The 18,263-nt window shown below is 37.7% G+C and overlaps 1 protein-coding gene across 1 annotated transcript in view; it reads right to left on the reverse strand.

Annotated features, from left to right (window-relative positions):
* Positions 1-18,263, reverse strand: part of LOC145435479 (uncharacterized) — a 286,197-nt gene that overhangs the window by 177,595 nt on the left and 90,339 nt on the right. Inside the window, exon 8 of the mRNA XM_080312755.1 lies at positions 7,178-7,297. Within this exon, the coding sequence (XP_080168881.1) occupies positions 7,178-7,297 (120 nt within the window). The remainder of the gene's footprint in view (positions 1-7,177; positions 7,298-18,263) is intronic.

An 18,263-nucleotide genomic window follows, 5' to 3' on the forward strand; every position in this document is an offset into this window, starting at 1 on the left:
AACTATCGTCAGTTCTCCGTGAGCAAATATCGTGTTCTACAAGTGTTAAGATATTGTATTATGTAGCTAGTAATTGGTACACGTAATCTCGGGATCGAACCAACGTGTGTTAACTTGCGTTATTATGTACCTAGTAATTGGTGCGAGTAATGCCGCAACTGCTGTTGTTCAATGCATTTACCATGTTCGTAGCAAGCATCTTAATAAGGATAGACAGCCCCAAGCAAATAATGTAAGTATGTATGTACGAATGATTGGTCTAATGGTGCTTAACGACAGAAGCTGGTCTTCTATTCTATATTCCGAAATAATCAAGTTCGTGGTTTACCAACACCTCGCCTCTTAGAAACGTGGTGGAATCACTTATAAATCCTCACGTTCACTTAACTAAATCTAATTTGATACTCGAGTACTGAACCTTAATTTTCCAGCAGTGTGATAGACACCGTCAGATGGTACTCAACATCGCATAATTCTGCTCGAATACAAGTAAAAGTACAGATTTCAAAGTAAGTAAGTAAGTAAGTAAGTAAGTAAGTAAGTAAGTAAGTAAGTAAGTAAGTAAGTAAGTAAGTAAGTAGGTAAGTAAGTGAGTAACTGGTTATGTTTGTAGACTATATCTCCACTTCTACCTTTCAGAGATGTTGAGCAGAGAAGTACATGTGTTTCTTCAAAGTAGTCAAGTAGGTTTTTGGGTGCATGCACCAACTACTCAAGTGTTTATGATATAGGCCTGTTTCGAATTCGAGACAGTTTCAGTATTAAACAAAAAATGGACCTTGAATACTAACTTTTTATAATGTGAAATTTTAAATGCATAAACGAAGAAACGTCACTTTTACAATGCTTCGGTATGATTTCTATATTATTCCACTCTCGTTATTGGACTGCGGTGTGACGGTGAGCTATATCTCGATGCCCGGGCTTCCGAATTAATTTTTTCGATTTATTCTACCCTATGTAGATTTAACATAAGGAAGGTTATTTCACTCATAAAATTTGAAATACGTATTTGCTCGAGTTAAAGCCATAACGCTTGGAGTGAAATTTTACGTGGTTTTCGTTAATATCCAACTTGGCTAATTCCGAAATGTAAATAGAAAAACTCAAATATCGCATAGTAGGACTTCGCAAATTTTCGATATATTTTTGCTATATTTTCATGGTGATAAGTCATTCGGGACGGTGAAATGCATTATAGGAAATAAATGAAACTGGTACAATTCATCAAGACCCCTGAAAAAAGTACATTACATTTCAACATTTTATTAGCAGGTAAGCGAAATACCACAAACTGTGCTAACCTTCGGAGTTGTTAAGTAAAGAAGTACTCGTACTTCTTCGGAGTACCCAAGTAGGATTTTTCTCCCACATGCACCAAATACTCTCAAATCCTTATGATATTGGAGTGCTTCAACTTCATGATAGTTATAGTATTAAGCAGAAATATACCTGGAGTACTAACGTTTTACTTACTCGGAAATGACTACTTCTATCTTATTTTAAAGGATTCCTCGCTCGACGCGAAATTTTATTAGGTTTTGAATAATATCCAACATGTAGGTTCACTTTGAAGGGTACTTCGTAAAACTCAAATATTGCACAATGAGAGTTCGCTAATTCTCGATGTATTTTTTGGTATTTTTATTGCGGTAAGTCATTCTGCAGCGCGAAAATGCATCGTGGGATATAGATGAAACTGACAACGCTCACCAAGACCACTGGACCACTGAAAAAGTGCGTTTCAATATTTTAGTGGCAGTAAATTCCTAGTAAAGTACAAGAAGTGATGATTTCAGAGTGAGTTAAAAAGTAAGTATTGTAGGTATAGTTTGGCCGAAAACCGAAAACTCTGAAATAGAAGTAGATGAAGTGTAAAAAAGTTAATCACTTGATTAAGTATAGCACAAGCAGACCAAACCTATACTTGAGTACTTCAAAATGTACAAGTACTTCGCTATGGACTCCCTCCACGTAAAAAGTGACTAGGTTTTAGACTACTTTATCGGTACTTGACAGTTTCAGTTTTAGATAAGATTTGGAATAAAAACTAGCTCATTCATCCACTTAAATATCTCTTCTTTAACCTGTACTTGATCGTAACAAGTAAATCTCATTTTCTATTAATTCTACACGTACACTTGACCATATTTTATGACTTACATAATTACTTTTCCATATATTTGAAGTCAAGTCTGTCAAATAGCAGTATATGTTACGATGAGCTTATATTCGTTCTGTTTGATTATCTTGACTAATGATATTCACTCGGCGAGCTCTCCCGTGATAGCCTTGGGACTTGGAACAGTGGTATATGACATCATAGCGATACGAGGTTACGACAGTTTATAATTAGCTACCTTACGACACCAAATTTCGTTAGTTCATCTCCACCTTCAAATATCGTGTTATACAAATATTGTGTATACGGAACAAATACATATATGGCTATGTTGTTGCAATCTGCAAAAAGTACCTCCCTCAGTAACTAATTTCTGGTAGGCTATGCATACAAATGAGGACAGTTACATCAACGAGTCGCAACTTGTTGTATTATGTAGTTAGTAATTAGTGCAGGTAAGTCCGCAACTACTGTTCAAGACCTTTTCCGCGTTTTTTTGTCAAGCATCCTCGTAAGGACAGACAGTCCCAATCAGCTAATGTAAGTGTGTATGTATGTATGAGGGGTCTTATGGCGGTTGACGAATGAAGTTGGTCGTCTAATCTATTCCGAAATAATCAAGTTAGTGGTTTTTAACAGGACCTCACCTCATAGAAACTTCAGTAGAATAACTTATAACTCCTCACGTTTACTCAACTAAATCTAATTTGATAATCAAGTACTGGATCTTAATTTTCAAACGAGTTCAAATTTTACTCTAACTTATGAGATTACATATAAAAACTTTTCACGATGCAATGAATTTTACATCATGAGTCAAGTGATTTCGTAATTAACACAAGATAATTAAATGAATTTCTAGAGGATTATAAGATATTCGTGTCATCCTCCTTCGTATATCATAAAAGAATATCTACTGCAGTCGGTTTGTAATTATTTGCGCTGTGTTTGATTAACTCAATCATGTTGCAGTGTATTTTAATAACGAAACACTTTTACAGCATAAACCAAATAATTTCATAATAAACACAAGCTAATTTCATAATAAACATAAAAAATATTTCCGCGCCCTCCTAAACCTAATTCCTCCTAAACCTATAACCTAATCCTGAGGCGCGCATTTTTAAATTGTTTGCAAAGCACGGTATTTTATAATTCCATGAGACTTCAGTAGTTCTGGAATCCTGAATTAATGAGAGTTGAATAAACCTCACAATGATAAGATATTCAGTAATAATATAGAAATTGGCTTATATTGTGACTATCTAATCATTGTGAAATTAGCAATTATCTCATGTTGTTGATGAAAATGATCAGCTTATGTTCTTACTTGCAGGCGTCTAGATGTATCCGTTCTAGTATATTTACATATCTTTCTATGGAGACAGCGGTAATTTTTTATTCTTGACTTAACGTATAAATAACCTACTTGTATACATTAAATGAAAGTATTTATGAGACATCGTAGCAACGCACATATTGTATGTTATCTATTTATTTTGCGATAATCGATTACTACTACTACATTTATCAGAGTACACTCTGCTAGGGTTTGCCTAGTGACAGTACTTAATCAAGTCGATTTTGTAAAAACTTTTATACTGGGAATTTTGTAAAATAAATACCAATTTTTTAAATCGTCGAACACTTTACATCAAATTTAGTAAAGTAGATAGAAACTACTTTTTCCAAAGTACTAAAGACCTTTACACTACAGTTTTGTAAAATAAATCCTAATACAACGTAAGATGATTATTTTCATCATCAACACGAGATAATTGCTAATTTCACAATGATAAGATATTCACAATATTAGCTAATTTTTTATATTATTACTTTGTTAGATTTAATATTAAAATTATTTTTAATAATCATTGAAATCATGTAGATTATAACAGTGAACGTCTTTTGTACAAACTAATTTATCAACTATACAAGATAATCGATAATTTATTTAAAAATCAATAAGATATTCAGAAAGCAACAATATTAATAAAAAGATGTTCAGTTTACCCGTTATAAGCTACAATGATTTCAATGAATAATGAAAAAATATTATTAATAATTGTTGTTTCAAAGTTAGAACCAAAGTAATAATATTTAAAAAGTGGAATATTTGAAAATATTTAAATCATGCTTTGGTGCTTATAATAACGTAAGCTGATCATTTTCATCAACAACATGAGATAATTGCTAATTTCACAATGATTTGATATTCATAATATTAGTCAATTTTTATATTATTACTGAATATGTTATCATTGTGAAATTAGCAATTATCTCGTGTAGTTGATGAAAATAATCAGCTTACGCTGTTATAAGCTCCAAAGCATGATTTAAATATTTTTTAAATATTCCATTTAAAAAAAAATTACTTTGGTTCTAACTTTAGAATAATAATTATTGATAATATTTTTTCGTTATTAATTGAAATCATTACAATAATATTTAAAAGATGTACACCGTTATAAGCTACAATGATTTCAATGAATAATGAAAATATTATCAATAATTATTATTCCAAAGTTAGAACCAAAGTAATATTATTTTTAAAAATGGAATAATTAAAAAATATTTAAATCATGCTTTGGAGCTTATAACAACGTAAGCTGATCATTTTCATCAACAACATGAGATAATTGCTATTTTCACAATGATTAGATATTCACAATTTTAGCCAATTTTTATATTATTACACATATTCAATCTACAGCGAACAGCGAATAATCATGTAATAAATATTACACGTTATATATTGCCTTGCACTTGCTTCAACTGCAATAACAAAGGCGATCAACGCAATATTGACGTAATCATATCTCAGCGTTACTAAAGTAATCAACTACGCATATGACGTAATCATTACTGAACATGCTTCAACTACACAATCATAATGACGTGAATATTTCTCAGTGTTATTGGACTGGAACGAGACGCAATCATGACGTAATTATATCTCAGCATTACTGGAACTAAGCAAAGACGCTCTCGTAATAACTAAAGTAATCAACTACGCATATGACGTAATCATGAACATGCTTCAACTGCACATTCATAATGACGTAAACATTTCTCGGTGTTATTGGACTGGAACTAGACGCAATCATGACGTAATCATATCTCAGCGTTACTGAAACCAAAGCCGCTCTCGTAATAACTAAAGTAATCAACTACGCATATGACGTAATCATTACTGGACATGCTGCAATACGCAATCATAATGAAGGTAATCAACGTACGCAAACATGACGAAATAAATATCTCAGCGTTGCTGGAACTAAGCAAAGCCGCTCTCGAAATAACTAAAGTAATCAACTACGCATATGACGTAATCATGAATATGCTTCAATACGCAATCGTAATGAAGGTAATCAACTTACGCAAACATGACGTAATAAACATCTCAGCGTTACTGGATCGGAACTATGGCATCTCTCGCACAACCAAAACCTCTCTCGTATTGGAACCACACCCACATTGTTCTGCGTTCCGATTGGCTAACAGATGTCACGTGATCAAATACTCGACGCTGATTGGGGCGCGTCAAAAGACTGTGTATAATACTACTCAAGTATTGGATTTATTTTTCACTTTCTATTACAAGTATCATACTTTGTGTTCTAATTAGTATCAGTTGTTTTGTCTAAAAACATACATGTTTAGGGATAAGTGGAAGTGTAGTAATGCCTTTAATTTCCTGAAATAAAGCGACATGACCATATACCATTTTTACGATCCACCATATTTTATATTAGCGTTTACTAATCGCGCAAAGTGTTTACACCGTATCCGATACTACTTCTCCGTATTGCTCTTCGACTAAACTACGGGCCTCATAATATGGGGGGAGGGTGCTATACCATGTTATTTCTGAAACGTGCTGTTCGAGTAAACAAAGGATTAGGATCGCATTTCCATGTCAATACTATCATTTTCATCCCTTCATGCGGACTAACGCTTATGCTGTCGAAAATTGGATAACTCCTGGTATGCATAAATATGAATCAAGCTCTGCAGCTTTTGCATAGCTCAACTTGCAGGTTTTGACAATCAATGCGAACGAATTACGATCGTTTTCACAACCACTTACTTACTTGAGTAGATTTAAAGTCAGTTAATTCTACTTCTGCTTCAAGTAGTTTTAGGTTGCTTATGGAAGAAGTACTTCTACTCGTACTTGAGTACATTTTTTCGTTTCTACTTCTACTTCTACTTGAGTAGCTTTCTTGACTACTTTGACCACCCGTAGCTATTACTGGGTCACACAGAGTCAAATTGGACGCGCGCAAATATTGTGGCAGTGGGCGAATCTTTTCCTCGATATAGCTCAAGAATTTGAAGCTATATACTTACGTTCGCAGTTACTTCCATAATATCCGTAGATGCAGTCACACTCAGAAAACGTATCCGCACATTCTTCATTATGATGACAGGTATTCGGGTGGTGTTCACAGTAATTTACTGCATGGAAGCAAAGTGATTTGTCAAACTTACTGACTCTATACGCAGTCAAGTATTGTTGCATTGAGCGTGTACTATTCTGGTCACAGCTCAAGAATTAGAAACAATATACCCACCGTTGCAGTTTATTCCATAATATCCGTCGGTGCAATCACACGTATAGTACGGACGAGTGTCATTATTAAGACATGTTCCTCCATGTTGACAGGGAATCTGGTGGTGTTCGCAAAATCTCTCTGTGTGGAAGCGAAGCACTGTGTGAAGCCTACTCAATTTAGGCAGAACAAAATGTTGTGCTATTGAGCGAGTCTTTTTCTGAGCATAGCTTTAAATTTTAGAAGCGATATAGCCTGCTTACGGCTGCAGTTTGTTCCATAATATCCGTCGGTGCAATTGCACGCATGATACGTTTGAGAGTCATTCTTTAAACATGTCCCGTTGTGTTGACAAACATTGGGGTGGTGTTCACAGAAATTGTCTATATAGAAACGACGCGATGTGTCAATCGTATTTAATAAATACACAACCAAGTGTTGTGGCAGTGAGCGCGTCAAGTTCTGGGCATAGATCAATAATTAGAAACGATATACTTACCACTGCAGTTTTTTCCATAGTATCCGTCGGTGCAATCACACGTATAGTACGGGTGAGTGACATTATTCAGACATGTTCCGTTGTGTTGACAGGAATTCGGATGGTGTTCACAGTAATTTTCTATATAGAAACAACGCAGTGTGTCAAACGTACTGAATTACAGGGCAACCAAATGCTGTGGCAGTGAGCGAGTCTTCTTCTGGGCATAGCTCAAGAATTAGAAACGATGTACTGCAATTTTTTCCATATCCGTCAGTGCAATCACACGTATAGTACGGATGAGTGGCATTAATAAGACATGTTCCGTTATGTTGACAGACATTAGAGTGGTGCTCAAGCTCAGAGCAATTTTCTGTAAGTAAACGAAGCGATATGACTTGCTTAGTTTAGTTATCTATAGTCAAACCAACTGGAAACCGACACAACTCAATGTTGTGGCAGTGTGATAGTCTTTTTGACGACATAGCTCAAGTTTTATAATAAGCGATATACTTACGGCTGCAGTTTTTTCCATAATATCCATCGGCGCAATTGCACGTATAGTACGGGTGAGTGACATTGTTCAGACATTTTCCATTATGTTGACAGACGTTCGGGTTATGTTTGCAGTAATTTTCTGTACGGAAACAGGGTGATATGCCCAAACCAACTGAATTTAGAAACATCCCGGTGTTGTGGTATAGTAAGCGAGTGTTTTCCTGTGAAAAGCTAAAAAATTGGAAACGATACACTCACCACTGCAGTTTTTTCCATAATATCCATCGACGCAATTGCACGAATAGTACGGATGAGTGCCGTTATTCAGGCATGTTCCGTTATGTTGACAAACATTAGGGTGATGTTCACAGTAACTTTCTATATGGAAACGAAGCGTTGTGTCAATTGTACTGAATTTATACACAGTCAAGTGTTTTGGCTGGTTGGTTGGTTGGTTGGTTGGTTGGTTGGTTGATTAGCAAGCGCTGATAGCTTCGCAAACAAGTTGAATTTATTTTCAAGCCACGAAACATATATGGAACGCAAGGTATGGGCCCATACAATCAGATCTCACCATATCCGTACCATTAGTATATTTTCTTACCTGAGAAGTCATGAGTGGAATATATGGTAGTTTCAATTTTACAAAAGCCCTCAACACAGTTCGAAAATAAATCTTGGAGCTTCGCCATGTTACTCTGACCTGCGAACGTGTAACATTTAATCATGTGATACCGTAATGAGCGCGAGCGTGTCGGATAATGTCACAGTCGCCTGTTCGGTATTACAGTAAACCGCTAGTGCCGTGCGAATGTAGTAACTATTCTCGTCATTGTTATTGTTACAGCAGAACGAGGTGGCGAAGTAAGGGACACCTATATAAAACAAGAATATTATATTAAATTACCGAGAAAATAGAATATCAATGATAACGATTTATCAAACCTGTTATTGTAATATTAATCATGTTGATGCATATATAATCCTATATCTGACGCGAGGTATATTAACACATTCTCATATCGTACTAATTTGACTTCTAGGATAGAATCAACCATTTGGAACTCACCAAACATGTCGTCCTGAAATATGGAAAAATGGAATTAAGTGATATTTAAGTTCAGCATAGATATACATATATATCCAGAGGTAGTCAGTAACGAAGTACTTCTACTTTTTGGAAGTACTCAAGTAGTTTTACTCTACTTCTGGTACTTACTCAAGTAGACCTGATTTTCTCTACTTCTACTTCTACTTCGTAATATTTTGTGCTCTACTTACTTACTTTTCGCTATTTTCAGTATGTCAAGTAGAAGTAGTTTAAACCCCCCCCAATACGAAAGATAGTCTTAGGAATTTCGGGGCTGTTGTCACGGAGTACCAACATTTCATATTCATAAAAGTCGAGTAAAGCCCAGAAATTTTGCTGCGCTTAGCGCACAGTAGTTACGGAGTGGCAAATATGCTTTCAGGAAAGTATCAGTGAATATAATTTAGGTACGGGATTGCTTGGTTCCGCTCACACCGCATTGTCGCCCATATCAAATATTTCATTACTGTAAATATGGCCCACCATCAGAGGTGGTCAGTAACGAAGTACTTCTACTTTTTCGAAGTACTCAAGTAGTTTTCCTCTACTTCTGGTACTTACTCAAGTAGATCTGATTTTCACTGCTTCTACTTCTACTTCTTAATATTTTGTGATCTACTTACTTACTTTTCGCTATTTTCAGTTTGTCAAGTAGAAGTAGTTCAATCTTCCAATCAGGAAGATAGCCTGGGGGATTTGGAGCTGTTTTTACGGAGTATTAACATTTAATTTTCATAAAAGTTTAGTAAAGCACAGAATTTTCGTCGCGCATCGCGCGCAGTGGATACGTAGTGACCAGTATGATTTCACGAAAGTATCGATGAATATAATTTAGGTCAGGGGTCACCAACACGCGGCCCACGGGCCGCATGCGGCCCGCCAGGTCATATTTTGCGGCCCGCGACCTGATTTGGAATTTCGGAAGAACGCTTAGTAAAGTGTTTTGAAATGCTGAAATTGATTTCAGTTTAAACATATTGTTGCTGTTGTTTAAAGTAAGCTATTCTCTCTTGCCCAATATCACTGTTCCTCACTGGCTGATAAGATTTTGTTGATATGACCATTCATATTGCCTTGATGTGCAATGGACCACCACTGCTGACACCGAGTCGCTTGGAAAACGACTTCGGGCTCTCCAAAAGATCGAGCTTTATGAGGAGATAGTTTTCCAGAAAGAACCGTGTCCAGGCCATCTGCAGTCAATCTGCGACAGTAGAAGGAAAATTATGCGGCCGTCGACACTTAATTCGATTAGGATGTGTTGGTAGATTTGAATTATTCTTGAAATTTTCTCCGCGCTGCGCGCAGTTCAATGCGAGTTGGTTTTCGATTTTAATATAGTATAGTGTCTTTGTTATATGAGCCTCACAGTACAGACGCGAACAGCAGAGGAAATCAATGCGATAAATGAAGAAATACCAATTAGTACTCGTGTTCTCCTCATCACGAAGGAAATTTGTTTCTGGTAGGCCTACGTTGGGGCACATCCAATATATTTTCACTATACGGACAATCCTGATGGGAGGTCAAGAAATAGCAGCATGTAACAAAAGGAATAAGAACAATTGGCCCACCCAAAGATTCAGCACAGTATTGATAACTAGCTAAATTTTTGAAGACACCACCTGCATCACCTCTGTCGATGAATCTGATAACATGGGCTAAAAAAGGATAAATATTTGATAACGATAGATGAAACTATACTGATATTTTTGACGAGATTTCTCGTGGTTATGAAAAATTTTCGCGCTTCGCGCGTCGAGAAAACGAATCCCCCTGCTATTCATAACATACTAACTCACGATTTGGGTGCGCATAGTAAGCCGATATGAGTAAATACATTAGTCTGGAGTTCATCGGCAATGGACAATGGCCATTAAACTACATTGCTTATTATGATCTCGATATTGAAGTCATGCGGCCCGCGGCCTCTAGGAATTTTGAAAAGTGGCCCGCGACCGATTTTGAGTTGGCGACCCCTGATTTAGGTGGAGGGTTGGCGTGGTTCCGTTCACACCACATTGTCGCCCTTCACCCATATGAAATAATTCATCACAGTATATATGTGGCTCATCATAACGTTTGAAACTGATGTTTCGCAATCTAGCATTGTCTTGTCATATCGTAATCTAGCATATATGTCCATGGCGTGTCCTAATCTGGACGAGTGTACTTCGACTTTTTTTTAGTTTTAGAGCTGTTTTAGCATACCACCTTTGAAACTTTCTGGACTAAAAACCAGTGTTGGGATGACTCGAGTCATGACTTGACTCGAGTCAGACTCGAGTCAACTTTTTCGTGGGACTTGACTTGACTCGAGTCACTTTGCAAAAATGACTTGACTTGACTCGGTGCTTCAAAAATGTGGAATGACTCGTGACTCGGAGCAAAATTTTCGAGTCAATTTCAAGTCATCAAGTAAACGGTGTCGATTAAATGACTATATCTTGTGCATGTTCGGATTATTCACGATACGCCAGCGTCATTTGTGAGAGCAACCAGTCATTCATTAATTGTAAGTTTTACTGATCCTCCATTGTTACATCACAAATAAACTGACCGCAAACGAAATGATCACAGCTTGCGTTGTCGTTACAATAGTATCTCAGTAGATTAAATCTAGTAGCAAGAGCAACGTATCGCTGTTCATTGGACGGCCCTGTCCTTACATTGCACAGCGCTCACCTTTACCAACCCTCTTGTATAATTTTAATCGAACGAATATAGTTTATGCGTTTATACTCTCACGGATGTGTAGATAGTTAGTGGATTGAACGACATCATTTTTTTCAACTTCTCGAGGCTTCGTATTCGACCCTCTATTTTGGCTGATAATAACAGAATGCAGCTTGTAGCTCGGAGTCGTCAAACTCAACTGACGTGGCGGGCCGGATTCGAATAGTCAGATCACTCGCGGGCCGCCGCACCAGTCAAATGATTCCAAAATATTACCAGCTCTTAACACAATATACGCACTTTTTCGCATTCTCAGTATCGGGTGTCAGTGTCAGCGATTTGCTTCTGACGATGACTTGAAACCACACCTCCGCTGTCGGGTGGTTGTAATGTGGCCTATGAATATGAATATACTCGACATTTGCTATCTTGGAGGAATATGTATTAGAAGTATTTCTTACTACAAATTCGACAAATGTGCTTGATAAAATACACGCATTTTTCAATCAATACTTAGACTTGCTTCGCGGGCCGGGTGAAATCATTTGGCCGGCCTTATGTTTGACACCCCTGATGTAGCTATACTGTTACTGACGTATTTTATTAGCAGTTATACGTGTGCGTGAGCGATACAACGCATTTTTACATGTATATTTAACTTATATATTCGTTATTTGATAGATGATAAATGGCCAATAAATCTACCTTTATCACAGCTAGCAAAATGTAGTGACTGTAAATGATCAGTTGATCACTCATACTTCGAAAATTCAATTTGACTTGAATTGTGACTTGACTCGTGACTTGACTTGACTTGACTCGACTTGACTCGAGTCACCTCCAAAAAACTAGTGACTTGACTTGACTCGAGTCACCTTCGAAAATCGATTGACTTGACTTGACTCGAGTCAAAATGTGCAATGACTCGAGATGACTCGTGACTCGAAGGTAGTGACTTGATCCCAACACTGCAAAAACATGAAATACATATTCTGCTTTAAGAAGTAGTATTTATATTTCACTTTCAATTTCCAGTATCATATACTTTGAGATATAATCAATATCAGTTCTTTTGTCCGAATAACATACATGTTGAAGTATAAAAGCAACTGCTGTAATGCCTTTAATTTCTCGAAATAAAGCTACACAATATGGCATTTTTACGATCCACCATATTTTTCATTACCGTTTACTAATAGCGCAAAGAGTTTACACCGTATCCTATACAACTTCTCCATAATGCTCTTCGACTAAACTACGGGCCTTATAATATGGGGGATGTCGCCATACCGCCATACCATGCTATTTTCCAAAACGTGTTGTTCGAGAAAACAGAGGATTAGTATCGCATTTCCTTATCGATACTATTATGTTCATCCCATGATGTGGACGAATGCTTATGCTATCGAAAATTGGATACCTGCTGGAATGCATCAATATGAATCAAGCTCGTCACCTATCACATAGCTCAATTTGCAGCTTTTTATTATCCATCCAATCAGGATCGTTTTCACAACTACTTACTTACTTGAGTACTTTTAAAGTCAGTCAATTCTACTTCTACTTCAAGTAGTTTTAGATTGCTCATGAAATAAGTACTTCTACTTGTACTTGAGTAGATTTTTTCGTCGCTACTTCTACTTCTACTTGAGTAGCTTTCTTGACTACTTTGACCACCTCTGCCCACCATAACGTTTGAAACTACCATATCGCAATCTAGCAATTACCAATCATATCGTAATCTAGCAGCCCATTAAGTGTCTTGCTAATCTGGAAAACCCAGCTATTTCTAACGTTACACCTGTTGTAGCAGATCACCTTGGAAGCTTTATGGACAAAAGACATGAAATATAGTTTCCGCTTTTTAGAAGTGGTATTTCACTTTCAATTGCGAGTATCATACTTTGAGTTCTAATTAGTTGTAGTTCTTTTGTCTGCAGAACATACATGTCGAAGCATAAAAGCAAGTGTAGTAATGCCTCATTTTCCGAAAATAAAGCTACACTAAATATAACTTTTACGGTCCACAATATTTGTTATTAACGTATACTAATCGCGCAAAGTGATGAAACCGTATTCGATAAAACTTCTCCGTATTGCTCTTCGCCTAAACTTGGGGCCTTATAATATGGGGTAGGGTGCAATGCCATGATATTCTTCCAGTAAACAAAGGGTTAGTATCGCATTTCCATATCGATACTATAATTTGCATCCCGTGATGCGAAAAAATGCTCATTCTGTCGAAAATTCGTGCCTCCTGGGATGCATCAATACGAATCAAGCTCTCTCCACCTTCCGCATAGCTCAATTCGCAGCTTTCGACAGTCCATGCGAACGAATTAGGACTGTTTTCAAAACTACTTACTTCCTTGAGTAGATTTAAAGTCAGTCAAATCTACTTCTACTTCAAGTAGTTTTAGACGGCTTATTGAAGAAGTACTTCTACTCGTACTTGAGTAGATTTTTTTCGTGGCTACTTCTACTTCTACTTGAGTAGCTTTCTTGACTACTTTGACCACCTCTGTATATAACTAACATCACGTTACACGCAGACGAACTAGCAACGGCCTTATGATTTAATCCATCCGCTAATCAGCCTGCTATCTAATTTGTATTAGTCACCCAACCAATCTAATTTCGTGTGAGGTCGAGTTCGAACTGGCCTGGTGCACAAGACCATACAACAGCGACCGTTAAATCAGTGAATTCTGAATTTTGCTTCGATTGCTATTTTACATTACCCTCTTCATTTGACCTTTTTAACAGGACTTTATTGTCATTTCTCTGGTAAGAGATACTTCGAAAACGACTCACTTGGGAATCAGGCCTATATATTTCTGTATCTAGCTGCTGATCATTTTATGTCCTCTTCGTGGTCGCAGATTTCAGTGGCACACTTGAAATATCATAAATCGCTCACATCAAAATTACATGAGTAGATAATTTGCTTCAAGTTTCGTCATTTTCACTCGTTGATGAGAGTATAAAAATGAGAACGAAATAATTATGCAATATGTGATAGTGCGTTCGGGGATCTTAACCACCGACCAACGCCAAGCGATTAGAATTGAATGCGAAAATTATAGGAAAGGATCCTACTTTTGAAGTGCCTGTGAGATTTGTTATGTGTAGAGCAGAGAATAGTCTGACAGTATTTTAACATAGGGTGTTCGGAATTTACAGGCTGAAACGGGGACGATCAGAACGTTGAACCGAAATCGAAGACAGTTGCTGGATCACCCGAGGTAGGTCAGTATGGAGGGATACTGAATTTGTGGTGAGATTGAACCGAAAAATATCTTCCACGAAAATCAAAACTTCGGGAATTGATTGTATCCAAACTATAAAATGAATTAACGGCTCAACGTATGGAATTATCCTACTATTTTCATAAATCCTGACATACCGTCATTGTCACATCGACTTCTTTTTCGGGTAGACAATGGTGTTCCCCTGAAAACGAATGAGTAATCCTTAAATGGGTCCCTGAAAGAAATTACTGCTATTATTCAATTCGGCTTATATTTACGCTACTGCTCAGGGGTGGTCAACCTTTTTTTGCTATTCACGGCGGCATTGCGATTACTATTGTAGCCTACCGTCGCATTCCGGGACATAGTCGCAATGGACATCAAATATCCATATTAAACTGCCCATGTCCATTTCGGGTGAACTCCGGACCAATCTACTTTTTCATATCGTCTTACTATACACATAGAAATATCGGTAATGGTCGTGTCATGAATAGGTACTGAAACTTGTTATGATCGCGCGAACCGCGAAAAATTTTTCAGATTCACGAATACATTTCGTCATTTAATCTGAGTAGTTTCACATATCACTATCAAATATTTATCCTTTCTCAGCCCATGTGATCAGATTCACCGGTAGATCTGATGGAGGGAGTGTTTTCGAAAATTTAGGGCAAGTTATAAATGATGATGCATATTCGGGTCGACCAGTCCAATTGTTATTATTCACTTATTCATGTTTCACAATTTACAAGTCAACAGGCCGCACAATTTCCTCCTATGGCCGCATGCAGCCGTACGGCCACGGGTTGCTCACCCCTGAGCTAGATGATGGAGACATAACGCTATTGGTTTAAGATAAATGTCCCATTATTGGAGTGTTTCCAGTTTTAGACAAATACGTGCCTGTAAACTCAACTGACTATGATAAGTATTTTTTGAAAATCTTCGTTACTTATGCTGAATGAGTAGGTTGGACTGGATTGTTTGCAGATTTAAATTGTCAGAATCGATTGATAAGCATAGTCGCTGTTACATGAACACGGCATTGTGTCTCTATGGTTGTTAGATTAACACGGCGCACATGGTCTTTCGACATCTGCTCTGTCTGTTCCTTTCGTCACATTGTGTCTTGTGTATCGAATTGTTCGAGTGAACGGAAATAACAGCATCCCTGGATGCATATTCTTTCCGAAGTTGGCTCTTGTTTGTTTATGATGTTCATGGTGTTGGCCGACTACACGATGGTCATTTACACCAGGCCAATTTACATCATTTTTATTCCGTAGCTGCCGATTTGTAGCACGGTCCACTTCTAGGCTTTTTAATATATTGCTTGCACGGATGATATGGCGGAGAGGAGCCTAGATCAGTGGTTCCCAACGTGGGCGATATCGCCCCCTAGGGGGCGATTTGGCGGTCTAGGGGGGCGATGGCATGTTAAAACGACTATATTGGAGTCGGGACCGTAACTACCTCACCCCAAACACCCCAATTGGGGGTGGGGGGCCTGAAATCGAAGGAAGTCCAAATGATAGCGTATTTTTTAGAAATGGATGCGACTTTTTCAAAAATTTCTCGCCTGTGCGCGATTTAATATTTCCATGTATCTTGATGTTGGGGTCCCCGTCACCCAACAAAAATACGCATGATTTAAGGAAATGGAAGAATTCGGCGTCGGCCATTACTGCGCCACGACGCACCAAGACTTATGAAGTTTGATACCATGTAACACGCGGCTCCGAGAAGTGTGTCGGAACGATCAGCAGCGAGAAGACCTTGTCCGAAAAGGAATGCCCTTGTGCTGACAGAAAACTTCGATATAGATACATATATGTCTAATTGTCCATTGGCGCCTCAATGGCTGGCGTCGAATGTTCCTGTCCTGGTGACCTTAACCCTACAGGACAAATGCCATCCCGCAAGGAAAGAAATATTTGCCAGTAGAGAAATACCAATATGAAATCATGTGCATCTTTTAGTTTGGTACGTTTTGACGATTTCCATATCTTCTGACATAGCAGATATAGGATATAGGTCACGAAATAGCATCATGTTAAGAAGTCAATATAACAACGATTCCGCCCAAAGATGTTTAATTATTATTCAGGAGTCCTACCTTTACCAACATACCACATCGACGATATTGACTGATTCAAACATGAATTATATAAATTTGTCACGCTTCGCGCGTTTAGGCGGAGTACGGTGACTCACCAAACAGTATAGGAAATAGGGTATAGCTAATATGTAGCGACAAAAAGCCCACTGGCTGAGGGGGTCTGGGGTTTGGTTTATCACCCCATGGGGCCAAAGACCAACGTTTTTTGGGGGGAAGGGCTGACGAAGTGCTGTTTTTCGGTTCCCAATATTTGGGGGGCGATGATCGGTGTGGAGCTTCAAAAGGGGGCGATGAGTCGAAAAAGGTCGGGAACCACTGGCCTAGATAAACCTCCAACACCTAGGTAGTAATTCTGGAGTCGACCTCGGTCGGACTTGAACCCGAAACCAATTGGTGTTGTAGCCGTGAATTATACCAGTAAGCTACCTCGACATTATTCGACTCTTGATACTACACTACTGACTTAATGATCTTGTAGAAATACTCCACCTCTAATTCCAAGCGAGTTCATCCCGAAAAGCAAGAGAATGGACGATATCCAGTGGGCGAACATCGCGGATATCATTAATTTCCTGTCTAAAGATAAACAATGAATTGATGAATATAATATAGGTTCATTCTGAAAATATCATAAGCATAGAATAAACGTAGTGGAGATTCCTTGTTTTAGTAATTAAGTCTGGGCAAAATCGAGTGACTCCGTGATTTGATTCTTAATCGAGTAGTATGCTTCGATTCGAGTATTTTAGTATCTCTTATTATGACTTCATAGCAGTGTGGAAGATGTGGAGGCTCACACGAACACCTTTTACGCGACCACAAAGAATACAATGCCATTTCTAGATCACATTAAAGAATATTTGGTATTTTTCAACCATGACTATTTCATTTCACTTTGCGAAAATGATGCACGTTAATCACGAATTTCTAGATATGTAATTACCACTAACGTACGTAGTGTGTATTACATCAGTGGTTCCCAACCTGTTCGTCTTCGCGGACCCCTTTGGGACTGTCGCGTATACCCCTGCGGACCCTCCAAAGTTTAAATTCGAATCTATCTCAATTTTCGTGCAAACGTTATCTGTCTGGTGCAAATATTAACTGTAGGCTTAGTGATAACATCATATTATATGCAAAAATTTCGTGCACTTTTATTATTTCACAGCGAATTCTGTAGCTCCATTTCCTGAAATACGTGATCGTGTCTTGAAGATCTTTGTCTTCAATTTGACATGAACGAGTGCTGCAAATCCATTTCCACAAAGATACGTGGTGGCGAAGTCAATAGCCGACGACACGTTTGGCTATGATCGCAACATATATCGCACCATATTTTTAATAAACATATAACGTCCAGCCTATATAGTCATTTCTATCTAGTAGCAGCCCATCTTGAAGTTATTCTGGAATGGTGGTTACGTATATCACAGGAAAAAGTGGATTTTCGCAAACATTTCGAAGTCATTC

The sequence above is a fragment of the Botryllus schlosseri genome, chromosome 3 (genome assembly GCF_051294905.1).
Source record: "Botryllus schlosseri isolate E-star chromosome 3, Bs_hap1, whole genome shotgun sequence".
Classification (NCBI taxonomy): Eukaryota; Metazoa; Chordata; class Ascidiacea; order Stolidobranchia; family Styelidae; genus Botryllus; species Botryllus schlosseri.